Here is a 22780-nt window from a genome sequence, read left to right as displayed (position 1 = left end):
ACCACAGCTATAGCGATAACAATATAGAGAAATCAGAAACGATATAGTTGAGATCACTTTCAGAACATTTTTTTTCGATAAAACACTGACAGCCAATCACAATACAATCTAAGTTAAGGCCTTGTGCATTTAAAATGGCGGACGATATTGCGGAGAAGTTAATCGCCGAGGTCCAGAGAAATCCACCAAGTCAAGCAAGGTGTGACAAGTCAAACCTCCTTTTCAAGAAAACGGATATATGGAAAACAATTAGTCATACCCTCAGAATAAATGGTGAGAGAAGTGAGAGTTATCGGAGATGAGATCATGCCAGGCTAGCAAACACATAAAATTACCTCAGGTATCCAGCGCTAGTTTCGACATCATTGTCTTGCTTTCTTTTGAAATTGCAGTGAAAAAGACTAGGCTTTGTTTTTATTCCACTATATTGACTTCATCAGCTAAATTCACTGTTAGATTAGATCGATTACACTAGCTATTCACTCGAAACATAGAAAGCTGAGGACATCTGCTGGTTAAAGACGTGTAAATGCACCAAGAACAGCAAAAACATGTTGTACACACTTTGAAACCGCAGCACGTGAGCTTAGAATAGACAAACCTTTTCGTTTGTTTGTGTGGACGCAAATATAGTTATTGTTATAGTTAGCTTTATAGTTATCGTTCTTGGTGTGAACATGCCTTTAGCCCGCAGTTGTCTCAAAGCCCACATTTTTAAAGTGATATGGGAAAGCAATTATGTTTCAAACAGGTCTACATACAATTAACAAATGTAAAGTATTTTGGTCCCACTTTATATTAAGTGGCTTTAACTACTATGTACTTACATCAAAAAATAAGTACAATGTGCTTATTGGGTTCATATTGAATTGCAAAACACTTTTGCTGCTGTTGAGGTGGGATACGGGTAAGGTTAGGGAAAGCTTTGGTGGTATATAGGTTTAAGGGCAGGGGTAAGGTGTAAGGGATGGGTCAACAGTGTAATTATAAATGTAATTACAGAAATTAATTACAGATCTAATTACATGCAGGTGTTTTTAAAATATAAGTACAATGTAAAAACATGTATGTACACAATAAGTTCATTGTATCAAATGATTAATTTAAATGTAAGAACATAGTAGTTAAGGCCACTTAATATAAAGTGGGACCAGTATTTTTAAAGGAACTTTAGTGTTACTTTAATCATGTTACACCACATTCAGATATCGTTAATTTCATGCATATTAACTGGTAAAATGCAGGACTCAGCTGCGGAATGCACCAAATACATTGCCATATTTATATTTAAATGAGAGATTTTTAAAATTCTATGTTTCTGGTCAGTGATGTTGTTATGTATTTAAAATATCTTTTGGAGTGTAACGTTAAATTAAAATATATATTTTCAAAACAATTTAAAATAAGGTTCAGTTTGCTAATATTAATGCATTAAGTATCAATAAACAACATTTTTACAGCATTTCTTAATCTATGTTTATGTAAATTTGTAAACATACTATTGTTCATTGTTAATTCATAATCATTCATACATACATTAATGCTAATTTATACAACTTGAAATGTTAAAAAAAAAGTATTAGTGCATGTAGAAATTAACGTTAAACTGCATGGATTATAAAAAGGTTCATTGTTACTTTAAGACAACTAATACAATAATTAATGTTATAACTTAAACCTATTATCAAATGTTCAGTCAACTTTGGTTTATGGCCCATATATAGTGGAAATTATTATGTGTTAACAAAACTGCTATTTCTGTGTCTATTGCAAACCAAGAAACAGCATCTTGCCCATGTGGTATTGAAATGTAGTTAGTACATCCTTTATCCGTAGATGACCTTGTGAGTCAATAAAGACTTGACCCTTCTTCCAGGAGTTATTTAATTAAGTAAATGTAATACTGGTTGTCCTTTATGTGATCTTGATCCCCTTGCATTTGATAGCAAAAGTGAGTTTTACTGGTACTATATTGCATTACAGAGTATTTGGATCAGCTTCAGATTAAACAGATTCTTGAGACATGGGACAAAAAAACTTAAAAACAAAGAAACAAACAACAATATTATATATAATATTATTAATAGTATTATTTGTTTGGAGTTTTGGATTAATATGCGATTCATTCACACTTCAGTGGAACCACCTGATTCAGTTTCTCACAAAACGTGTTTTTATTTATTGTAGCTCAATGTGTCAATGCCGTTAGATAATATGTGCCTTTATATTTAAAAAGAAAAGAAAAGAAAACAAAACAAAAAAATCTCTATTTTCAAAATGGAAATGTTGGTATTTTTAATTTCATTTCTCAGATGTGTATTTTTTTATGGTTCTCTCTCAGCAGGTATGCACACCAGTATCAGTCAGATTTTGAAGGAGAAAACGCTAAAGTCGTCTCGCCGCAGTTTGCCGTGTCTGGCTCAGAGCCAGACACATCCTCAGAACCTCAATCACTTCCTGTCTGTGCCTCTGAGTCCTGAACCCAAAACATACTCTCACAGCGTCAGTGCCTCCTGCACACACATCACACCTCCCACAGGTAAGCACTAGCATCACTTTTCTGTGTGTTTTTAGTTAGCTTATGGTTAGCAAGATAACCTATTAGTGTGGTAAGCTGGCATGCCCTATTTAATGTAATATACATAACAAACCATTCAGTGTTTCACACTCACGATCACAACTACAATCACAATTAATTACTACTTTATGTTTTTGCGAATTGGTAGGTTAATTTGTATGAATTCAATTTGTATGAATCGTACAATCTCATTCAGACATTTTCATATGATGGTTATATTTAGGGCTGGTGTTAGGGTTGGACCTTTTTGCTTTATTTCTAAAAAATGATAAGTTTTCATATAATTCACACAGTACGAATTTTTACAAAATTGCTGTGAGATCAGGTTGGTAAAGGGATAGTTCACCCAAAAATGAAAATTTTGTCATTATTTACTCACTCTAATGTTGTTCTAAACCTGTAAGAACTTCTTTGTTCTGCTGAACACAAAGGAAGATATTTGGAAGAATGTCAGTAACCAAACAGATCTCGCCCCCCATTGACTACCATAGTATTTGTTTTTCCTACCATGGCATTAAATGGGGGGAGGGATCTGTTTGGTTACTGACATTATTCCAAATATCTTCCTTTGTGTTCAGCAGAACAAAGAAACTCATACAGGTTTGGAACTACTTGAGGGTGAGTAAATGATGACAGAATTTTAATTTTTGGGTGAACTATCCCTGTAATACCCAGTTTACTTATCCAAGTTATGGTGACTCAAGTCCTCCTGGGAAGTTTGTAATCACAAATAGGGAAGTCATAATTACAACATCATGGTGCATTCAAATAACTTGCAAGATGGCGATGTAGCTTTTCTGCATAAAATTCAACAAGATTTTTTTTAACTCTACATCTACAAAAAGAAGAATAAAGAATGAGCATCAGATTTGTTTTTGCTTTTTTATGGTTTTGTTGAATTATGAAGGTGGTATAAATTGAAGCATTATATATTCTATTGTAATTGTACAGTACTATGATATTATACAGTACTAAATGCAACTTTTAAAAATATTCATTAATTTGTATAAATTTACCATTAATACCGTTGCTCAAGGAACCGGGGTTACATACTGTAGGTAACCTAGATGTTCCCTTTTAAAGTAAAACTTTGACATTGCGTCTTGGAGTTGATGCTATGGGGAACCAAGATCCACTATGCCATGCTGAAGGGGTGCACAAACGGCATAGCACTAAATGACTCTACGGAGTTTAGCTGGAGTCAAAAGCTTGTCAACCCCAGGGCGCACCCTATGTGGCTTGCAAAAGTTATATAGTACCCCCAAGCTTCTATGCTTCTATGGGACAGGCCTGAGGCAGAAGCCCAAGAGTTGGGCTTAGCCTCAGCTATGTTCAGTATGCCTCACTAGCATCTCAGCTAGATTTCTGAGAAGGTTCCTAGGGAGCAGCCTACCAAAAGAAGCATGCAAGGTGCTAAAATCCTCAGTAAACAGACATAGCATAGACAAGGAGTGAACGACCACTTAATGGACACAAATGCAAATTTTCCAATAATTCTCATCTACCAGGCTCTGTAAGTAGGGGTCTTACAGACCTCACTGTCACTGGGTGAGAGCAGCTCAAACCCTAACATAAATAAATCCAATTCAAAAGGGGAAGAATATCCCTACTTCAAGGCACAACAGTAGTTAGTGAGGGAGGTAAATGAAATTGAGGAACACCACATAATTTCATTCACCCAGCATCACCCTTAAGGTGGCCAGTCTAGAGGGAGCAGGATGTCTCTTTTTTTTTTTTTTTTTTTTTTTTAGAGCCTTTAACAAAGATGCCTCATCCTGCGAAAGATAGCTGGCCAGTGTCTTCTCAACAGGTGACATCCTCATAAGGCCCCCACATTTAAATAATCTCTTCAAGGATCTTTCCATTTCATTGTGCAGATCCAGAAGAAATGGAAAGCTCGCGGGGGAAGGATGATCATGGCCCACCAGAAATCCTTTCCATTTCATTGTGCAGATCCAGAAGAAATGGAAAGCTTGCGGGGGAAGGATGATCATGGCCCACCAGGATCGTTCATCGAGTCTAACTCAAATTACTTTCTCTTGTTTCTCACATGATCAAGGTAGATTCAACCTGGTCATGGGTCATTACATCTAATACTTCCCCATAAGCAGGGCTGATGGAAAGAGGGTGCAAAGACAGTGAAATTGTTGAGCCCTCTCCTTCCATCAGCCCTGCTTATGGGGAAGTAGATGTAATGGCCCACGCCATGACCAGCTTGAATCTACCTCCTCAGAGCTAGGTGGTGCCAAAAACATACCCTCTGCTAGATCGGAAGTTTCCATAGAATGGGCTTCCTGATCTAGCAGATCACACGAACTGGCAAACGAGGATTGAGAAAGCGAAACCCCTTCTCAAATTCCTCGGCCAGCTTGACCTGCAATCCCCATGATTTAAGTCTCCGCTGTGCCTCAGCAGCAGCAGAACCCAAAAAAAGCATGAGTGGAGATTCTTCACTGTGAACTTGTCACAGTAAACGCATCCATGACCCTCGAGCACTCCCAAACAAACAACACAAAGATTGTAGGTGTCCTCAGGTATCATGAAATGAGGACACAGAGGCACAAACTTTCTAAATCACTTGTTGCTTTGGTTTATCAATATTTTGTCTTCGATTACACATACTACAAACAAAATGGCTCCTGAAGACAAAAAAAGCTGATAATGTGTAATACAGGCACCCTTTTATACTCAGGGGTAGTCCGCTCGTGACGTCTGGTGAATGACCGGCGTGATGAATACGATCCTCAACTTGACACGACCACAACACAGCCCTGAAGTATCAGCAGAGATCGAGTCAACTAGATCATCCATTGTGAAGGCCTCATCGACACGACAGCCAGTAGCACAGTTCCTCAACAAACCGTCCATACCGGCGTGATGAATACGATCCTCAACTGGATGGAACTGACATAAATACTTTGATTGTTGCGATCCTTTCAGACTTATGATAGCAACCGGATTCGTAACAAAGCACTGTTCGCCAGAGGAGAACTGGCCCCCCGACTAAGCCTGGTTTCTCCCAAGGTTTTTTTCTCTATTTTAACACCTATTTGCCACTTGTTTGCCACCTGATGTCACCTGTTGGAGTTTGGGTTCCTTGCCGCTGTCGCCTTTGGCTTGCTTTGTTGGGGACACTTGACATTTGACTTGACATTTGATATTCAACAGTGCTTTGATCTGCCTGCATTGACACTATTCTTTAAGAGCTGCTGTGCAGCCATAATTATGTACCAGTTATCAATGTAAAGCTGCTTTGACACAATCTGCATTGTAAAAAGCGCTAAATAAAAAAAGGTGACTTGACTTGACGTCTGCCAATGAATATTGGCGTGAGGTTACACGCGCCTCAGACACCGGTCACGCTGATTGTGTTCTTCATAGCGTCAATACCAAGATCCAGTGTTGAAGTTCACTTCAAAAGGGAACTCAAAAGCTTACAATGACAGTAATTACTAGGGCGTTATTATGCTTTTCACTTTAATACTGCTCCAAATATTCCTTCTGAAGGATTCGGTAGTACTTGAGTCATCAATAGTGGGTTATTATCTTCACTTTAGAATTATGCATTATTTTTCACATTAAATATAAAACTGTATATAGTTCCTTATTAGTTCTCTGAAAGGTGTAAAAAAAATGTACTACCATATTCAACTGAGTGCTATTACATGCTAATTGTAGTTATTATAATGTTAATATTGTGTTACTCATTTATTCCTTTGTAGTTATTCATTAATTACAGAATTCTAAAATGTTTTCCACATTTCTCTTAAAAGGGTGAAATCTGCATACATTTTTCTCTCAGCTTTGGTTAGTCTCTAGTGAAAGGTCTTGTGGTGCCACCAGAACAAGGTACCCATGAGCAAAGATAGCATCATACAGGTCATGTACTTTCAGAGGTGTACTGCACTTGTCAAACAGTTGTCAGTGAAATAGCTTCCTTCAGGTGCTATAGACCTAATTGGATTTGAAAGGTTGTTTTTCGCTTGACAAAGGGCCTTGAATTTAAGCAACGAGGCTTAAAAAAAAACTGCTAACACAAAGTTATTGCTTTCATCACCAATATTTGTCCACTTTATCCACTCTGTTCTGAGATTGCTGCTGACTGCTGTAGTCATTAACCCTTATTAGCTCTACAGGTGTGTAGACGAGATAGCTTGTTCCAAGTGCTGCTCAAATGTTCTTAGTGAAGTTGCTGGAATCATTTCCAAGTGCTGACACTGCCGTAATCCTCTAAAGAACAGCATTATATTTTCCCTTGAGTTTAGTACCATCCACTAATGGCCATCGTTTTGATACAACACTCCTGCCAGAAGATCTTTTAGCAAAAGCACCTGACCTGATGAGCTCACCACAATGGCAGAATGAATTATGGATAATGAGTTCTAAGCCAGCTGTTTTTCATATAGTTATTCTGTGGCTTCAGGTCTGCCTTTTTTAATGACAGTACTAGGGACTGGACCATTACCTGATGATTCAGGTGTGATTTAGTTTTCAGTAGTCTACAAAACCTGAAAACTGCTATCCAAGGCTGCATTTATTTGATCAAAAATATATTGAATATAGTAACATTTTGAAATATTATAACAATTAAAGAAAATCAATTTGAATTTATTTCAAAATGTTATTCAGTTCTGTGATGGCAAAGCTTTTTTAGCATCATTACTACATTCTTCAATGTCACGTGACCTTTCAAAAATCATTATAATTCTGATTTGCTGAAGAAACATTTCTTATTATCATCAATGTTAAAAAACAGTTAATATTAAGTCAATGTTAATAACAGTTAATATATACATTACCATTCAAAGATTTGTTGAAAGAAAAAAAGAAAGAAAGAAAGAAAGAAAGAAAGAAAGAAAGAAAGAAAGAAAGAAAGAAAGAAAGAAAGAAAGAAAGAAAGAAAGAAAGAAAGAAAGAAAGAAAGAAAGAAAGAAAGAAAGAAAGAGAAAGAAAGAAAGAAATGTAGTTTGAGCGACTGAATTGCAATACGCAAAAGTTCATCCATACACTCACTTGCCTTAGTCTGTCACATAAACATGTGCTTGTCCATGGAGATATATATGTCTATCCAGCTATTGTTGCTTAGTCTTGTCCAAACTAATTACAGTACTTGTGTTACTTCCTTGTGGAATTATGTAACTGTTGCTTATAAATTTCTGGTTAATTGCCTTTGGCTTCAGGGGGTTCAAACTAGGGCTGTCACGTTATCAGTTTTTTCACACCATGGTTATCATGGCCAAAATAATTCAACGTAACGATATATTGCTTTATCTATAGAAACCTTGAAAAAAATATACATATATGTATCGGTCAAATTCATCTTTACTTTGTCTATTTTGTGTTTTGCTTTCTTTTTTAGCCAGCAAATCACACCATTGCACACAACAATTACAACAATTGAGATTCTGGCTTTCTCTGGCTCTTTTGACACTGCCTAAGAAATAACTAGGAGAGAGAAAATACTGTTCAACATTATTATTAAAGGTGCCATCGAACGTTTTTTTACAAGATGTAATATAAGTCTAAGGTGTCCCCTGAATGTGTCTGTGAAGTTTCAGCTCAAAATACCCCATAGATTTTTTTTAATTAATTTTTTTAACTGCCTATTTTGGGGCATCATTAAATATGAGCCGATTTATGCTGTGCGGCCCCTTTAATTCTCGTGCTCTCCGCCCACGGAGCTCGCGCTTGCCTTAAACAGTGCCTAAACAAAGTTTACACAGCTAATATAACCCTCAAATGGATCTTTACAAAATGTTCGGCATGCATGCGTCGGATTATGTGAGTATTGTATACTGTTATATTGTTTACGTTTGATTCTGAATGAATTTGAGGCTGTGATCCGTGGCTAACGGCTAATGCTACACTGTTGGAGAGATTTATAAAGAATGAAGTTGTGTTTATAAATTATACAGACTGCAAGTGTTTAAAAATGAAAACAGCGACAGCTCTTGTCTCCGTGAATACAGTAAGAAACGATGGTAACTTTAACCACATTTAACAGTACATTAACAACATGCTAACGAAACATTTAGAAAGACAGTTTACAAATATAATAGTATAAAAATATCATGATATCATGGATCATGTCAGTTATTATCGCTCCATCTGCCATTTTTCGCTATTGTTCTTGCTTGCTTACCTAGTCTGATGATTCGGCTGTGCTGCTCCAGACGTTAATACTGGCTGCCCTTGTCTAATTCCTTTCATAATGTTGGGAATGTGGGCTGGCATATGCAAATATTGGGGGCGTACACCCCGACTGTTACGTAACAGTCGGTGTTATTCGCCTGTTCTTCGGAGGTCTTCTAAACAAATGAGATTTATATAAGAAGGAGGAAATAATGGAGTTTGAAACTCACTGTATGTCATTTCCATGTACTGAACTCTTGTTATTTAACTATGCCAAGATAAATTCAATTTTTCATTCGAGGGCGCCTTTAATAAGCTTTAACAACACAACTAATACCTTATTAGAACCCAAATCCAAGAAATGGCATAGTCAAAATGTAATTCAAAACATCTCTATCTGCATTTTATTCAGCTAAAGAGATAAATGTCTTTGTCCATAAAAGTTTAAAAATCAAGGGATGTAAATATAACAACACAGAAAGGCGTCAGCAGTTAACAGATTAATAACATTTTATGTTTTAAGACTAGCAAAGTAATTGCAACTTACTGTATAGTGAGTAAGGATGATGAAAAGCATAGAATATTATTATATTTTATATATTCTGTATATTTTGAGCAGTTATGCTAATTAATTTGCTCAGACAATTTATTTATTTATTTATTTTTTTAGATAAATGCCTTGTAGAACAGTGGTTCTCAAGGTGCTTCAAAGAGGCCCTAATAAGTCTTTATTATTTAAATTTAGTTATATTAACAATTTTATTAAAATGCTAAAAAAAAAAAAAAAAACACAAAAAATGAAATAATAAACAATCAAAATGATAAATAAAACATCCGTATTCATCACCATTTCATTTTAATGAGTTATTTTCATAGAACCCAGTGTTTCACTCTTGGACAGACACAGGTCAGGATGTCTATATGGAAGAGAAGGAAGTGGGGGATTTTGCACCTAAAACAGATGAAACACACCTCGTCCACCAGAAGCCGGTGCCCAGAGGAAAGCTAGAAGCCCGCACAGAATCCACACAGGTACTACATCTCTCTTCTTGGTAGCAACTTCTGAGATACTACCAACCTATTCAATCTTGAGAATTTTTTTGAAAATGTAAAAGTAGATATTTATAAATGCTTATCACATTAAAATGTCATCACAGTCATTAGTATAAATGATGAATCAGCAGAATATAAACATCAATTTATAGGCCAACGGCTAAAAATTCCCTCTTGAAATTTGATGAAAATGTGACTTGAAAAAGACTTTCCCTTTTTTTCTGCAACAAATTACAGTTTTGGTATTTTGACATTTTGGTATTTTCTATTGCTTCATATTTTCCAATAAAATCTAATTAAATAAAGACATGTTCTGATTGTTTTCAGGGGAACAGTCTAGATAACCCCTCAGGATTGATGTTTAGAGATGGGAAGAAGCGTATCGACTACATCTTAGTGTATAAGAAATCCAGCCCTCAGGTGGAGAAGAGGTGCACATTTGAGAGGAACCTACGTGCGGAAGGTCTAATGCTGGAAAAGGAGGTACAGGACAATATTTTTCACTAGATGACTGTGGTATATTAACATAATTTGTTTGGATTGATTCCTTTCATCCTTAAGGAAAGAAGACAGAACCATCACCAAAGTTAGCTGTCTTGCTATTGGCTGTCTACAGGATGCTGCCTTTAAATGCTTCCTGTCTAAAACTGAACCTCTGATGTAAAACCTTTCATAGAAAGCAGCTCTGTCTCTCCTAATTCATTCTAATAGAGTATTATGTTAGCATATTGCTACACTAACTATGCAATATCCTAATAAACAAAAAACATTGTTGCTGACTACATTTTGAATAGCCTTCATGTAGCAATCTTGTATTACAGTGGTCCCTACGTGGGCAGCTCACTAGGTTTTAGAACAAACTAATTGCTGTCAGTGAGGGGTCAAAAACGTCTTATGGTTATGTTTGTGAACTTGGTTCCCTGAGAAGGAATTCACTCCATTCTTATTGGCTGATGGCATCCCGTTCCCTTCTCAAGGAACCGGGTTTATATATGTAACCCTAAAATGTTCTGTAAAAGGGACTCCTGCATTAGACCAGCTCGTATTCTCTAAGAGCTCCTAAGAGCAGAGCTACTAGGGAAGACTATAGATATAGCCCGGGTGTGCCTCATACGTCCTGAAAAGTGAAGCTGCGGGCTCTTTGATCGCCCCCTGGTGGCTGGATGCAGTACAGGTCATAAACCCTGCCCTCTCAATGCAGACGAATGAGACTTAAGTCAGAACATAAAAATAAATTATGCTTCAAATAAATTTTTCCAAAAGATGGTTTTGGTCATTTAAGGTAGTTATCACGGTGATATATATTCAATTGTTCGTTTTTGTGATAAGTTTGATTTTAGCTAGCAATTTGGCTTCAGTTCATTACAATGGAAGGAAGCGGCGTCGCGTCATCCATCTTTTTTTGCAGTCTATGATATAGCCTCAGCTAAGTCCATAGCGCTACATCTGTGTCACGGAATGGCACAGAGACAAGAAGATAAGATCCAAATGCAGCTTTAATGGGGTAATCCAACACATAATCCACAAACAGGCAAGGGTCAAAATCCACAGAGCAGTCCAAACAGAAAACAAACCGAGAAACCGGTGACCATAAATGAAACCACGATAACAAAAGCAGAAACAAACCCTATATAAATAGACAGACACTAATGAACATAACACAAGACAGCTGGGTGCAATGAAGAGGTAATGAGTCCAGGAAGTGAGTTCTGGGAAATTAAGTCCAAGTGTAGAAAACAAGAGTCCGGGTTGGAGTGCCCTCTAGTGGCTGATTAGGGCACTCCCACTAGTGATCATGACAATCTGGCAGCCGATCCAGGCGATAGATAAAATACAGAGTCGCTAGCAGCAACTCTACATAAAACCCTAACAGATCTAAACACAAGCTAAAGGAGCAGCGTACCAGCTTAGTCCACCTTATCTCCTCTAAACCATGAGAATACCAACCGACCCTAGAGAGGGGAGCCTATAACCCTGTTTTAGGCCCCAGTTTGAAAAACCGGGGAGGGTGTTAAGTGAAATAGTTGACTGCTATGCTGGAGGGAGTGGACCCTATGAATGTGAAGAGGTTGAACTCAAAGATTGTGTACATTTTTTAAGTTTATGTGTCTAGTGTGGTTTCTTAGGTAACCAGTGTTCTATATTGGTAGCTGAACACCTGAACTCTACTTTATCAAACCTACTTTTCTTCTCCCAGATCTGTCATACCATTTTTATACTGAGCACAACTCAGTATAAACAAGGCATTAGTCATACTATATATATTTTTTTTACCTCTATATCTTCTCTAGGTGTGCTTGTGGTGTTGGAACATATACCGTGAAATGAGTTTCACCTTTTTCCAAACTTGCTAACAGCATCAGCTTTTCCTATTTCTGCCACATATTGGGTCTACATACATTTCGACACTCTTTAAAAATGAACAGAGCTGATTTTCAACAAGGTAGTAGTGGAATGAGGAGCTTAACCTTCAGGAAATGTTGACCCCCAGAGATGTAATTATTATATTTTCTTTTTTATTATTTGTATTTGTTCTGATTAAAAAGAGGCTCTGAACCATGTTACCACTATAGTTACACTTAAAGGTACACTATGCAACTTTTGGACCTCTAGTGGTATAAAAACAAAACTGCATGCATTTTGTAGAAGAACAATGTTTTGGTTGTCCTTCGGCTCTGCATGACTATGGTTATCCTACTGCTCATAAAACATTCACTACTAGGCTTACAAGATACCAGTTTAGATGGAAAGAATCTCAAGCTGACTACCTCAAGACATTACTGTAGCTATACCCACTGATACAGTACTTCCTTGAAAATAATTCCAGCATAGTGCTACAACCACCATAATGAATTGGCCCTTCACAATGGATAATGCTTTACAATGAACTCTGTCAGAGAGCTACATATGGCAATTTTTGTTCAATAATCTGTTTGAGCTTGATTCAGCCTTTCTCACTCGTTGTGTCAACTATTCTATGCCACTCCCACACCATACACACGCCAAAGTAGCCAGAGCATCTTTTCTCTATTTACGGATATGACGTTGTGCGCACGGGCGAATAACATATGTACCTAATTTCCCATGAAAACCATCCTGCTAGGTCTAAAATATAAACACTTACCATAATGAATGAGTAAAAACCTCAAAAAATTATCTTGTGGCCAGGACTTCACATTCCCACAAGTTAATATGACATTCCCACAAATTAATATCACGTGGCAACAACAAAACTAAGTGATCCGAACTTGTCCCCTTCCAGTCACCATACAAGTGAGATGGTTGTAGATTAAATAAGGGCTAGATAGTTTGGAACCAAATGTTGATTTGTAGTTTCTTATAAATACATAAAAAAAAAAAAAAAAAAAAAAAAGTTCTACCATTCTAATTTGAAAAACAATTCAACATGTTATGATAAAATTATGATGCTATTTTGTAATTTAAATTTTTAGATACAAGCAAGGAGGGGAGACAGTCTAATGAAAGAATTTAAAGTGGTTATACAGACTTTTGATGTGTTTAAAACTAGCCACTTTTCAATGTTAATTTTAGGTTATATAATAATTTATTTCACAAATGCAATAGTTCTTATTCCAAATAACATGAGATCTGAATGTCATGAGTATCTGGTACCTGCTTGTCACGTTTGGTGGCTGTAATGAGCATATGGCGATAGGAGAATATAACTAAGACAGTCTTTAATAAATCTAAAAAGACACAACCAGGTGATTATATGGAATACTATATAAATATAAGATGACCACATAATACAAATACAATATGAAACAATGAACAGGGGAAACTAAGGGTTTAAGTACACAGAGTAATCAACAGAACCAAGAGCAGGTGAGGACCTAATGAGTAACTATGGAAATGAATAATGACCAGGAACACAGGCAAAATGAGAACAGGGAAAATGAAACCAAAACACAATGAATGCAGAGCCGAAGGAGTAGAGGAATGAAGCACAGCTAAAGGCCTGGAAATCAGTGGCACAGATGGAGCAACAACTGACCAAGGTGGAGCCAGAGGGATGAGAGAGCCAGTTGAGCCGTAAGGATGACGGCCCCAGGTGGAGCCAAGGGAGAAAGAAGCCAGGTGGAGCATCTAGTCAACTGGAAGACCCGAGGCACATCCACACAGCAGAGTGGAGTTAACAGAGGAGAAGCCTAGAGAGACTGTAGGGAGCCATCAGAGGTGGGGCAGAGGTCTGGCTGTCTTTGGCAGCGGAGGTGGGTGAGGGAAACTGGGTGGGACCATCGGAGACACAGGAGATTTGGAGCTGGACAGGACCAGCAGGGATGCAGAAGACTTGGAGCTGTGCAGGACCAGTGGAGACGAAGGAGAATTGGTGCTAAGTGGTACCAACGGAGACAGGAGACTCAGGGAAATATCCTCTTTCATTTCCTCATAATACTCTACAGAGGTTAACTGCAGCTCAACCTCAGCGAGGGTGTGGGCAAGGCTCCTGGGACGGGCAGTGTTGCCATCTTACGCACCTGGTCAGACTTTCAATTGGGAAAGTCTTCCATTGGGTTCATAGTCCCTCCAGGGATCAGCTCAGACGTTGTCCTTACCGCTGGCATCACAGCAGGTTCGGGCTCTTTGTCTGCAGTGGGCTCTGGCATAGGCTCCATGCAGGGTGTGGGAGGTGGCTGGCTGGGCTCTAATTCCGGAGTGGGGCTGGTGATGTCTTTTCACCATCAACCACTCCATAAACGCAGCAAAATCCCCCAAGGACCAACATTGGGCAGGCGTGCCTTTGTGTGCTCATTCAAGCTGGCCTGAAAAAACTCAGGGAACTTAGGTGTGAAGCTTTTTGTGAGGCATGCCAGATCTAGGAAGTCCTTAGTGTGGTTCTTGAGAATACACTGCTCCTGCTCTAGGCAGAGCAGGTGGACTGCTGGTAAGTCCATTTTCTTTACTTTTAGTTTCCATGGTCTGTTACGTTTGGTAGCCGTAATGAGCGCACAACAATAGGAGAATATAACAAATAAATAAATCCAAAAAGGCACAAGCAAGTAATCACACAGAATACTATATAACACAGAACAGAGAACAGGGAAAATAAAACCAAAACACAATGCAACTAAACAGAACTAAACCTAACCCTGACACCGGTGTGAGTTACGGTTGTGTTTTGGTTTCATTTTCCCTTTTCTCATTTTGCAAAAGAGTAATTCTATTACTTTTTTAATTAATATTTATATTGAATTTCACACACATATTTATGTATGCAGATGTTTATTTAATTACACAAATCAAAGTTTTAAAATGTATTCAGATGCAAAATTAAAGTAATTACTCATATAAGGTTAATAGAATTTTTTTTTTTTAATTCATATTTTTGATCTTCTGAATTTGAATATCAGCATTTTCTGAAGGTTAAATGACTCTCTTACTGAAAAAAAAAAAAAAAAAAAAAACAACTTCAACACGTCCAAACCATATTTGGTACCCTCTTTTTAATGTCCTCTTTTTGAACAAAGTCTCCTTCTTAATAACCAACTAACTAACCCCAGAAATATTATAAAACTGATACATCTTAATTATATGCTATGTTTATTATATGCTGATAATGATTTGTCTTTCACTTTGACAGCCCTCATTAACCAATGGTGATATCATGTTTGTGAAGATTCATGCACCATGGGACACGCTGTGTAAATATGCAGAGCAAATGAACATTCGAATGCCCTTCAGGTAGAGCTCACTGTCACTGTGTTGTACTAAACTTCATACTTTAAGTAAATTCAATGTGATCATATGATATATGTATATATTTATAGGAAAAAGTGTTACTTCACAGACTGGAAGAAAAAATCTATGGGAAGGTAAGATATTGCTGGTAGATCTTACTGTTCTGTGTTTCCACATATATGGCTGGTAGTTAATGTTTATATTTTATTTGCATTATAGTCAAGAGCCCATTCAGTACATCTATTTTGTTAATTTACTTGAATTTAATTTGAGTCATACTTTAGCTGTGGAAAAGTAAAGATTTTTTTTAAATTAATTAGCTTGATATTTGTTGTGTATCTCTGGGACTAAATCACTTTTAATCAGGTTTGATTTAATTTGCATCAAAAAAGACTTAAACTCTAGAAGTTTGAAATGGAGAAACTACCATTAAACTACCTGTCATTTTTTAGCCTGCTTATTGGAGATAATACCTCATTTTTTGACTAATGCAAATGTATCTCTACAGTCAATTTCAGCTGAGATTTCGTCAGTTGAAGAGCTGGTTGCCCAGGAATCCTATGAAACTGGATAAGGAGGCCTTACCAGATCTGGAGGAAACGGACTGCTACACTGCCCCCTTCAGCAGGGCCAGAGTGCACCAGTACGTTCCTCTTTCGTAACCTTGTTATAAACAAATTTCATATTTTCTCAAGCAATCTTATATAGGTCTATTTTACCTATACAGAACAGAAAACCTTTTTCTTTCTGGAAATATGATACTGCAATTCAATAGCTGAAACCTGAAGCTGAAACCACAATCTTGCAACCTTCATCAACCAATGAATGGTTTCAGCCTCAGCTGACCCTTTCATGGCAGATTTTATGATGGAAGCACTTTTAGATGGAGTACTTGATGTACTTGAACTTGATGACTGTTTGTGAATGCACAAGTCACTGGTTGCTGACGTCCACTTTACAGATCAGAGATCAGTGTAAATGCATGACCTCATAATTGACTGTGTCCTGGGGCAAAAGAGTGTTTTTATTATTAAAGAAAAGTACTATTAGCAAGGGTTTATCTGAGGTCAGACAGAGGGGTTGTCTGCACATAAATGTTGGAATTGGGCAAGTAGGGTTTAATGTCTTTCCATAACTTTAAACACATAATAGATAATAAAAAGATTTAGCTTTAAAAGATTTAGCTTTCATTTATTTATTCATTGTTACTTTTTGCAATTTTTGTACATCAGCTAGCGGCTCTGACTGTAAATTTAGGTAGGGTCAGATTCTGGGTCTTTGCGCAGTTTATAAAGAGGTCTGCGCACAATTTACTAATTCGTTCCCTAAATTTGCTAAATCGTGCACACAAATTATAAATCAAGGGAACAAATTAGTAAATTGTGCGCACGATTTAGTACGTCAAGGGAACGAATTAGTAAATTGTGCGCACAATTTATTTTTTTTCTTGCTTGTCATGTGGGAAAAGAGCACAATAATTTGGGAGCAGAGATCATGAGGATCAAGTGAACACAATCAAACATACAAGGATTAGACAGGGACTAAACAAGAGGGTGTTGTAACAGGAAACATGGAGGTGTGCAGACAGGAGCACAGTGCCAACACAGACAGAGTCGTATGTGCTCAAGCACAAGACCAACAAAGAAACATTAAAGGTCCCGTTTTTCGTGGTTTTTTGAAGCTTTGATTGTGTTTATAGTGTGCAATATAACATGTGTTCATGTTTCGCGTGTAAAAAACACAGTATTTTTCACATAATTTACTTATCTGTATACCGCTGTTTCCACTGTCATAAAAACGGGCTGATGACTTCCTTGTTCTATGAAGTCCCTCCTTCAGAAATACGTAACGAGTTCTGATTGTGCCAGCGGTTCCTGTGTTGTGATTCGACAGCTCTGAGCGCACCGTGCCCGGAAAAGTCACGCCTCTTACCATAACGTGGAGATGCACGCGCTCAGTGTTATTGTAAACATGTCTTTAATTTTACCCTATCAATTTGAGCCGGAATCAGACCCGGTGATTGGACTGCGAGATGAAAATAACAGCGTTTCGACGACATGGCGACAAACACACTCTACAAACGCAACTCTTGTGTATTCCTGTGGGCGGAGGTTAGTCAAAAAACTGTTTTAGTGACGTCATTAAAGAAGGAAGTAGAGGGATGTAGTCCAAACTGGCCGTTCGATGTAGGCGACTTCTGTTAAATAAAATATCTCGCTTGGCATTGAACTTTGAGCTTTAAAATTTTACAGATTTTATTTATACTCTAACAACAACATTACACACTAACTAAAGTTTGAAACATGGGATCGCGAAGAACGGGACCTTTAAACAAAGGCAAAACAGACAATACTGTCAGAGCAGGACCATGACAGTTTTTCAATTAATGATAACACTGATAGAAAATCCTTTTGCACAATTTCAACAAATACTAAAATAGTGGGTAAATAGTACTGTACTTGGCAATTTTTGTTTAAATTTACTGATTTTCCCCCACTTTACAGTGACCAGTTCTGAGTTTTTTCTTCTTCTTTTCTTCATGGTAATAAGACTTGAGACTAAACATATTTTTAATGTATTATAAGCATGTAATTTATGTTGAGCATTTATACATCATTGTAGTTCTTGTAGATCTGCCATAAATGTAACTAATGTATCTTAATTTGCTAAAATGAATTGTCCTTAATAGTCTTAAAATATAAGAATTATTTGATCCCCTGCTGATTTTGTTAGTTTGCCCACATATAAAGAAATGAGAGCTCTATAATTTTTATGGTAGGTTTATTTTAATGGATAGAGACAGAATATTAAACAAAAAATCCAGAAAAAAAACACATTATATAAAGGTTATACATTGATTTGCATTTCAGTGAGTGAAATAAGTATTTGATCCCCAAGCAAAACATGGCTTAGTACTTGGTGGACAAACCCTTGTTGGCAAGCACAGAGATAAGTTTCTTGTAGTTGGTCACCAGATTTGCACACATCTCAGGAGTGATTTTGGTCCACTCCTCTTTACAGATCCTCTCTAAATCCTTAAGGTTTCTTGGCTGTCACTTGGCAACTCAAAGTTTCAGCTCCCTTCACAGATTTTCTGTAGGATTAAGGTCTGAAGACTGGCTTGGCCACTCCATGACCTTAATGTGCTTCTTCTTGAGCCACTCCTTTGTTGCCTTGGTGGAATGTTTTGGGTCATTGTTATGCTGGAAGACCCATCCACGACCCATCTTCAGTGTTCTGGCTGAAGGAAGGAGGTTCTCGTCCAAGATTTTATGGTACATGGCCCTGTTCATCGTCCCTTAGCAGAGAAACAGCCCAAAAGCTTATGTTTCCACCTCCATGCTTGACTGTAGGGATGGTGTTCTTGGGGTCATAGTCAGCATTTCTCTCCCTCCAAACACGGCGAGTTGAGTTGATGCCAAAGAGCTCAATTTTGGTCTCATCTGACCACAGCACTTTCTCCCAAGCCTTCTCTGAATCATTTAGATGTTCACTGGCAAACTTCAGATGGGCCTGTACATGTGCCTTTTTGAGCAGGGGGACATGGCGGCACTGCAGGATTTCAATCCATTGTGGTCCCAACTACCTTGAGATCATTTACAAGCTCCTCCTGTATAGTTATGGCTGATCCCTCACCTTTCTCATCATCATCTTTACCCCATGAGGCGAGATCTTGCATGGAGCTCCAGACCGAGAGCGATTGATGGTTATTTTGTATTTCTTCCATTTCCGAGTAATCGCACCAACAGTTGTCTCCTTCTCACCAAGCTTCTTGCTGATGGTCTTGTAGCCCATTCCAGCCTTGTGCAGATCTACCATCTTGTCCCTGATGTCCTTTGACAGCTCTTTGGTGCTCTTGCCCATGGTGGTGGAGAGGTTTGAATGGAAGATGCAGATTCTTTGGACAGGTGCCTTTTATACACATAACGAGCTGACATTAAGTACTTTCTTAAAGTGAAGGGACTAATCTGTGTTCGACATGAGCACATGAACAATTTGTAGGAGGCAGAATTCTTGCTGGTTGGTAGGGGATCAAATACTTATTTCACTTGATCAAATGCTAATATAATGCTTTATATAATGTGTTTTTCTGGATTTTTGGGTTGATATTCTGTCTCTATCCATTAAAAAAAAATCTACCATAAAAAATATAGATTCCTTGTTTCATTGTAAGTGGGCAAACTTCAGCAGGGGATCAAATAATTATTTTCCCCACTGTAGGCTTTGTGTTCTTAATGTAAGATTTTAATTCTGATTCCTTTCTTTTGATTTTGAGGTGCAACATGACCTGAACATATATTTGATATGTTCTGTGAGATTCATCTTGGAAAAGAAGCCCTTCTTTAATGTGAATTTGTCTGTGTACTGAGATAGCTGGGTGTACTAATCCACACAATCTGGTCTAAGCTTGAAGTGTTGGGTCAGCTGCAGTCCTTTCTAATTTGATATTTACACTGACATACTGATGTAGTGTATTTTTCTTTATTGTATTCAGTATAGTAGATTAATCAACCTACAACATATTTGTGTATTAAAACAATGTACTTTTTCTTGTAGTTTTACCATCAACAACAGAGAGACGTTTTTCTCAAACTCAACCAGAAGCAGAATAGTACATCATGTACTACAGCGCACAAAGTATGAGGATGGGAAGTCTAAGATGGGTAAGAGGGCAGCTGAATTAACCCTAAAACCATCTTCATCAAACATGTCACGCATATTTGTTTCTCACTCCAGTCTCTATGATCTATCTATATCATATACACAATGATATATCATGTCCTCTGACACATAATATTTTTTTTCATTAATAGTTATTAAAAGACTGTAGTCATTTAGAATATTGGGCGAATCTCAAAAAAACATACCAGGTCATATATATATCCAGCTGAAAACTTCATTACTGGCATAATCAAATTAAATTGCAAATATAATTATAATATAAAATATTAGATAAAATACTTTAAAAATGTGAAATGTGGCCTTAGCATGTAACTGAAATAAATACATTGAAGTTGAAATACTAAAAATTATTGAAAACAAGCTGAATTCAAAAAAATAAACACAATAATAGAAGGGTACATGAAAAACTGAAATGTTGTTATAAAATTCACCTATTCAGACAGAATTCTAGTACATTAATCTCCTTTTTTTTTGTCAATAACTTTATTAGTAAATATTTGACGAGCTGTTTTATATTTTTATCTGCAATGCCCTACAGTATCCCTTTGACCTTTTTAACTGAATATGCCACTCAATCTCTCTGTTAGTCCTCTTATTTTAATGTCACGCTTGTGCCCTTCTTATTGGCTTTCTTGTCTACGTGCTCTTGTGGTTTTCTGCTGATTAAAGTTGGTCTTGCAAGTGGGATTTTCATGTAAATAAATTAATAATGACCACCCACTCGCTCAGGGCAGATCAGATTGGTAAAAGAACTCTAAATCCCCCATAAATCCCTGTGCTCAATCGTGCCACTGCAGCTCAATTCAATGTCCTAGTGAACTCAAAGCATCGGCAGCAAATGGGACATTGATTACAAATCTGGCTTTATTAAACTGAGAATTTTAATCAAATGAAACAAGGTAATATACTTTTGGTACTCAAAATGACTCAGGTTACATATGTAACTCGGTTCCCTGAGTAGGGAACGAGATGCTGCGTCATGGTTGTTGGCCCTGTGGGAACGCCTTCAGCATGTGCCAGTGTCTAAAGCACATGTAAATTGATGCCAATTCTATCGCTTGACGGTGGTCAGGTGATGAAACATAGTGCGTCATTAAGACCATAAAAGGGCACCTCTGTCATGGAATTCCTAGATTCATTTTGTCTGAAGAAGCCGTGGAGGAATGTGTGAAGTTTGGCAACTTTGTCTTGTTCCCTTCTCAGGGGACTGGGGTTACATACGTAACCTGAAACATTCCCTTTCCAGTGAACTCAGTGCTGCGTCATGGTTGTTGACACTATGGGGACGTTAATACCCATGCCACCATGCTGAAAAATGCCTGCCCAACAAGATGTGTAGTAAGCGCAGACTCTGTGGGCAAGCAAAATAGATGAACCTAGCAGGACCTGAAATCCTGGGGTTGAATCCATATCCATGCTGCAGATGCACCCTTGGATAGCACCTTAGAAGAAGCCACACTCCAAGTGGAGTGGGCTCTGAAATCGCATCAGTAATCATGTTCAACAAGCACTCCTTGGTGTCAGCCAAAACCATTGCTGTGAATTCCAAAGCAACCAACAGTTGATTAGATTTACACCACGTAAATCTTAAAGACCCTTACTAGGCACAAAAGGTGAAGCCTCTCCTGCTCAGGCAAGTTCAAATGGCAGAGGGAATAAGGACGACAAGATGAAAGGTCGATGAAGGCACCTTCAGATCGTAATCCTTTTTAGGGTGCAATATGACTTTGACCAGTCCAGGGGCAAAAACTAAGCTGGACACAGCTACTGAAAGTGCCTGCAAGTCTCCTTCTCTTTTGTGATTCATTTACTTCTCAGAGACTGACACCAAGAGCACAATGGAGTGAAAGAAACTAGATACCAGGGAGGCTCCCACAGAGGATGTGAGAGGTGAATATGGAAAGTCGAAACAGCTGCAGATGACAGCCCTGCTGAAAGATGTTCCTGCAGGAACTCTAGCACTGAACCAACCAGGCAGTAGACTGGGTCTAAGTGGTGCTGAATGCACCGCAATGTAAAGAGACGCTACTTCAGAGGATACATTTCCTTGTAGAGGAAGATCTAGGGTTCAACCTGAATCTATGAGCTGATCACTCTCAGGTTCCCTGCCCACAAGTTCCAAAACTCAGGTCAATGGTAAAAGATCAACCCCTGCACTTGAATCTCCATGGAGAGCCTTCTAGGAGAGAAACTAGGTCCAAGAACGAAACCCGGTCTGGCCAAAATGGAGCTATAGCAGGCATAATCTGTCTTGCCATACAGTCACTAGAACTCATGGGAGCAGAGCTTCGAGGACAATGCATTCTGGTTCCCATGCCAGGGGCAAATTATGCTGAACCATAATATCCATCCTTAATGGAGATATGAGGGAGGTATCTGTCGTGACGACGACTGCAACATGCCTCAAGTTTGGGACCCAAGGATGAAACTGGGGTCTGTTCACATAGTTAGGGAATGTAACCCTGTGACCCAAAAGGGTAGCCCTTTAAGGATAGACACTAGACAGTCATCCAGGAACTATATTAGGAAGGGATCCATTGTGACAACAATGGCAACACGCCTTAAGAGTGGCACCCATAGTTAAAGCCAGGGCCTGCCCACATAGTTCCTCTACAAGATATCTGCTCAGCCCAG

General features: G+C 38.0%; 1 protein-coding gene across 6 annotated transcripts in view; it reads left to right on the top strand.

The window, feature by feature from the left end:
* ano3 (anoctamin 3) overlaps positions 1–22780 on the top strand; it is a 137171-nt gene that overhangs the window by 49113 nt on the left and 65278 nt on the right. For 3 of the 6 annotated variants that reach the window (XM_048158282.1, XM_048158281.1, XM_048158279.1), the window contains 7 exons: positions 2345–2539; positions 9612–9742; positions 10091–10246; positions 15366–15466; positions 15553–15597; positions 15972–16106; positions 20021–20127. In XM_048158282.1, the coding sequence (XP_048014239.1) occupies positions 2347–2539; positions 9612–9742; positions 10091–10246; positions 15366–15466; positions 15553–15597; positions 15972–16106; positions 20021–20127 (868 nt within the window). In that variant the 5' untranslated portion in view covers positions 2345–2346. Of the gene's footprint in view, positions 1–2341; positions 2540–9586; positions 9743–10090; positions 10247–15365; positions 15467–15552; positions 15598–15971; positions 16107–20020; positions 20128–22780 lie in introns of those variants that run through there. The other 3 variants (XM_048158284.1, XM_048158283.1, XM_048158285.1) reach the window with 2 other exon arrangements.

Source organism: Megalobrama amblycephala, linkage group LG15 (genome assembly GCF_018812025.1).
Source record: "Megalobrama amblycephala isolate DHTTF-2021 linkage group LG15, ASM1881202v1, whole genome shotgun sequence".
Taxonomy (NCBI): Eukaryota; Metazoa; Chordata; class Actinopteri; order Cypriniformes; family Xenocyprididae; genus Megalobrama; species Megalobrama amblycephala.
The sequence above is the reverse complement of the archived record's forward strand: the minus strand, read 5'-3'. Positions and strand labels throughout refer to the sequence as shown.